Source organism: Wickerhamomyces ciferrii, contig 00026 (genome assembly GCF_000313485.1).
Source record: "Wickerhamomyces ciferrii WGS project CAIF00000000 data, strain NRRL Y-1031 F-60-10, contig 00026, whole genome shotgun sequence".
Lineage (NCBI taxonomy): Eukaryota > Fungi > Ascomycota > Saccharomycetes > Phaffomycetales > Wickerhamomycetaceae > Hansenula > Hansenula ciferrii.
This window is the reverse complement of record NW_011887714.1, coordinates 79,046-84,099: the sequence shown is the minus strand read 5'-3', so window position 1 is coordinate 84,099 and position 5,054 is coordinate 79,046. Positions and strand designations below refer to the sequence as shown.

General features: G+C 30.4%; 2 protein-coding genes across 2 annotated transcripts; both read left to right on the top strand.

The window, feature by feature from the left end:
• Nucleotides 1-806: 806 nt before the first annotated feature.
• On the top strand, nt 807-1,922 carry MAP1 (methionine aminopeptidase MAP1; the record flags this gene model as incomplete). The annotated part of the gene is made up of 1 exon (XM_011278236.1): nt 807-1,922. One exon carries the CDS (start codon nt 807-809, stop codon nt 1,920-1,922), a length of 1,116 nt encoding a protein of 371 aa, XP_011276538.1.
• A 453-nt stretch (nt 1,923-2,375) lies between these two features.
• CCT6 (chaperonin-containing T-complex subunit CCT6) lies at nt 2,376-4,010 on the top strand (the record flags this gene model as incomplete). The annotated part of the gene is made up of 1 exon (XM_011278235.1): nt 2,376-4,010. One exon carries the CDS (start codon nt 2,376-2,378, stop codon nt 4,008-4,010), a length of 1,635 nt encoding a protein of 544 aa, XP_011276537.1.
• Nucleotides 4,011-5,054: the final 1,044 nt, after the last annotated feature.

Genomic DNA, 5,054 nt, shown 5'->3' with positions numbered 1-5,054 from the left:
TGTATATTAGCAAGAAGTGGGAACTATTATAGAGCTGCTAATGTAGAGAATGCATCATATGGTGAGTAATAATAATCAATTGATTTAATATACCATGATATTAACAATACAAGGTGCCTGTGTCTGTGCTGAAAGAAATACAATATGTCAAGCTGTCACAAATAAAGATTTTGAATTCAAAGCAATTGGAATAACAAGTGATTTAGATGAGATTATAACTCCCTGTGGGATATGTAGACAATTCATTAGAGAATTTGGTAAAGATACGTTAATTTATATGTTTAAAAAAAATGGTGATTATAAAAAATTAACATTGAATGAATTATTACCTTATAGTTTTGGCCCAGAACAATTATAAGATATCATAAACTCTACATTGACTTCCATGTCCTTTTAGTCAAGAGATGATCATACACATATTTCTACTATCAATTCTCATAATCATTTGCATCACACAATGTCATATATTAATTTAGCATCAGTACCTAATTAAGTCCAAAATTCACCAAAAAAAGTCATTTAAAAGCACAGAAATACGTATAAACATATTTATCGTAATATAATCTTTATTAATACATAATATCATATTAATTTACTTAGAATTAGCGCTTGTATTTACTCAATTTGTACTGTATACCGCTTAATAAGCAGGATTCGGAGTTTTTATTGTTCGCGAATTTAAATATTACGATTAGATCATACGCGGGAAAAGGAAAAAAAAAATAAAGAAAAATTTGAAATATACAATATGCATACTTTTAATCTAAAGTCCAAAACTTGATAACAATACATTTTCATTTCAAATAATGACTACAAGCCCCGTTATCTATTGTGCTGCTCCAGACTGTGGTAAAGAAACTACATCTTCATTAAAATGTCCTGTTTGTTTAAAACAAGGTCTTACAAGTGTCTTTTGTGATCAATCATGTTTTAAAAGAAATTGGGCTTTACATAAATCTATTCATAATAAACCTGGTGTGGAAAGATATGATCCATTCCCAGAATTCAATTATACTGGTAAAGTTAGAGCTCAATATCCTTTAACCCCAAAGAGAATTGTTCCAGATCATATTGCTAAACCTGATTATTCTGCAAATGGTCAACCAATTTCTGAACATGTATCTGATCGTTCAGGTAAAATTCCAATTAATTCTGAAGATGAAATTAAACAAATTAAAAAAGCTGCTACTTTAGCAAGAGAAGTCTTAGATATTGCTGCTGCTTCAATTAAGCCAGGTATTACTACAGATGAATTAGATGAAATTGTTCATAATGCAACTATTGAAAGAGATTCTTATCCTTCACCATTAAATTATTATAATTTTAGTAAAAGTGTATGTACTTCTGTTAATGAAGTTATTTGTCATGGTATTCCAGATAAAAGACCTTTAGAAGATGGTGATATTGTTAATTTAGATATTTCATTATATCATAATGGTTATCATGCAGATATGAATGAAACTTATTATGTAGGGGAAAAATTATCAAAACAAGCTATAAATGTTGTGGAAACTGCAAGAGAATGTTTAGATTTAGCTATTAAACATTGTAAACCAGGTGTTACTTTTAGATCAGTTGGTGATATCATTGAAAAACATGCAAAACAAAATAATTGTTCAGTTGTTCGTACTTATGTTGGTCATGGTATTGGTAAATTATTCCATTGTGCTCCACAAGTTGCTCATTATGCAAGAAATAAATCTCCAGGTATTATGAAACCTGGTATGGTTTTCACTATTGAACCTATGATTAATGCAGGTTCATATAAAGATATTTCATGGCCTGATGATTGGACTGCAGTTACTGCTGATGGTTCATTAAGTGCTCAATTTGAACATGAATTATTAATCACTGAAACTGGTGTTGAAGTTTTAAGTGCAAGAAATGAAAAAAGTGCTGGTGGTGCTGTTAAAAGAATATAAAAAAGATGATATATTTATGATCAAATGCTTTTTTTTTTATTTTTGAATGACTTGTATAGTATTTTTTTTTAAATTTTCAATGTGCATAGGTTTATGAATAATTAATAGTAGTAGTTATTGCAAAGAGAAGTATTATAAACTTGTGTAAATACAGCTTTATTGTTAATATAGATCTTAATAATATCCGGGTAAATTCTCAGATTTCGCGGCGATCTTATAATTTTTACGCCAAAAATTAAATTCGCGGGAATCAATAAAAAAATATCAAAAAACGCGAATTTTGAAAAAGAGAATGGCGACGTTATTTATATTTATAAAAGATTTTAAATCAAGATACGTTTTATTATTGATCTTATTGTTTCCAGATACCCAAAAGGATTGATCAATTGATTTGAATTCATTTCATAAATCTATCTTCACAAGGAAAATTTATAAATTTCAAATAATACAAAAATGAGTGGTCCTTCATCAGGTTCAACTCTTCAATTGTTGAATCCAAAAGCAGAATCATTAAGAAGAGATGCTGCTCTACGAGTTAATATTGCCGCTGCTCAAGGTCTTCAACAAGTTTTAGAAACTAATTTAGGTCCTCAAGGTACTTTAAAAATGCTTGTTGATGGTTCAGGTAATATTAAATTAACTAAAGATGGTAAAGTTTTACTTAGTGAAATGCAAATTCAAAATCCAACAGCTGTTATGATTGCAAGAGCTGCTGCTGCACAAGATGAAATCACCGGTGATGGTACCACTACTGTTGTTCTATTAGTTGGTGAATTGTTAAAACAAGCAGAAAGATTCATTACTGAAGGTGTTCATCCAAGAATTATTACTGATGGTTTTGAAATTGCAAGAAAAAATACTTTAAAATATTTAGATGAATTTAAACAAAATCCAGAATTAGATCGTGAATTATTATTACAAGTTGCAAGATCTTCATTATCAACAAAAGTTAATAAAGATGTTACTGAAGTACTTACACCAATTGTTACTGATGCTGTCTTAAATGTTAAAAGTGAAGAATCATTAGATTTACATATGGTTGAAATCATGCAAATGCAACATGAATCTGCTAAAAATACAGAATTAGTTAAAGGTTTAGTCTTAGATCATGGTGGTAGACATCCAGATATGCCAAAATTGGTTAATAATGCATATGTTTTAATTTTAAATGTTAGTTTAGAATATGAAAAAACTGAAGTTAATTCAAGTTTTTTTTATAGTTCTGCAGAACAAAGAGATAAATTAATTCAATCTGAAAGAAAATTTGTTGATGAAAAATTGAAAAAAATTGTTGATTTGAAAAATGAAGTTTGTGGTTTAGATTCAGATAAAGGTTTTGTTATTATAAATCAAAAAGGTATTGATCCAATGTCATTAGATGTTTTAGCAAAACATAACATATTAGCTTTAAGAAGAGCCAAGAGACGTAATATGGAAAGATTACAATTAGTCACTGGTGGTGAAGCACAAAATTCAGTTGATGATTTAACTCCAGAAATCTTAGGTTATAGTGGGAAAGTTTATGAACAAACTATTGGTGAAGAAAAATTCACATTTGTTACAGAAAATAAAGATCCAAAATCTGTTACAATTTTAATTAAAAGTGCCACAAATCATGCCTTAAATCAAACAAAAGATGCTGTTAGAGATGGTCTTAGAGCCGTTGCTAATGTTATTAAAGATAATGCAGTTGTTCCAGGTGCTGGTGCTTTCTTTATTGCATCTTCTGATTATTTAAAGAAAAACTTATCTAATTTAGCTGAAGGTCGTAACAAGACTGGTGTTGAAGCTTTTGCTGATGCTTTATTAGTTGTTCCAAAGACTTTAGTTAGAAATGCAGGTCATGATGCTTTAGATGTTGTTGCTCAATGTCAAGATGATTTGAATGATGAACGTGTTGTTGGTGTTGATTTGAATGATGGTGACTCATGTGATCCAACTATTGAAGGTATTTGGGATTCTTTCAGAGTTTTAAGAAATGCAGTTACTTCAAGTGTTGGTATTGCAAGTAATTTATTATTATGTGATGAATTATTGAAAGCTGGTCGTTCATCATTAAAAGAAGGCGGTGGTCCTCCAGGCCAATAAGATATTTTGTCTATAGGTAATCAATTAAATATTTTGTCTTTTTTTTTTCTTTCTTTCAATTTAAGAATACAGATTCGTTTTTGATTGATTTTCGTTGTTAGCTTGGACAAGCCATAAGTCTCAAGGCGTAGGATGTAAGATTCTGGGATTAATATGTAATTGTTATTCAGGTTTGCATAAAATAAGGTGATATTTATAATTATTAAGGGAGTGTTTAAACTTTACATTTTAAGAGTACTTATGTATTTGTTTAAGCCGTTTATAAGCACCGGCGTAAGTTGGAGGTGAGACGATATTCGTAAAAATAAATATTAGCTTGATCGATCTATACTAGTGTAAAATTTTTCAAATTAATTCTTTCATGAAATTATAGTTTCAACGTCTAGCGACTTTGACCGAGTTGGCCATCATCCATATATTGGATTCCAACTTCCTTAAGGATACCGACGTTAGCGACTTAAACCGTTAAAATTGACTTACGTTGATGTACACTAACCATGTTATATATGTATAAACTGTAACTTTAATACTACCGGAGCCTTACATATAGACAATGGGGATCTAGAATCTCGATTATATTAGTCGTTAACGGACAATAAGCAGCCACTTGATTGAACGACCCATAACAGCAGGGCCTCCATCATTGTCGATCTACACTTAAGTTTCTGATGGTAAGGTGTTATGAGCTACTTAGCTTTCCTAATTAGTTAGTATATGTACCCGCACTATACAAATTTAAACCTCTTCTGTAATTAGAGCTCTACAAGATCCAGGAACCATATATGATTGCATTTGTCCCAAAATGATAATTGACGCCTTGAAAGTTATGGTGTACTTAAGTCTTACTGTATGGGACGGGTATGCGCTCTACTTTAAGATATTTTGTTAAATCAAGTACTTCAATTTAGGTACCGTTTAAGGTGAATTGTTTCTAAGGCAGTTAGTTCTGGAATCTGGAATCTCAACTAGATCCCGTGAGACAGTTGATCATGAAGAAGTTACATATACTCTATTCAGTATCAAGAGTAATCTCACAGAGAATAT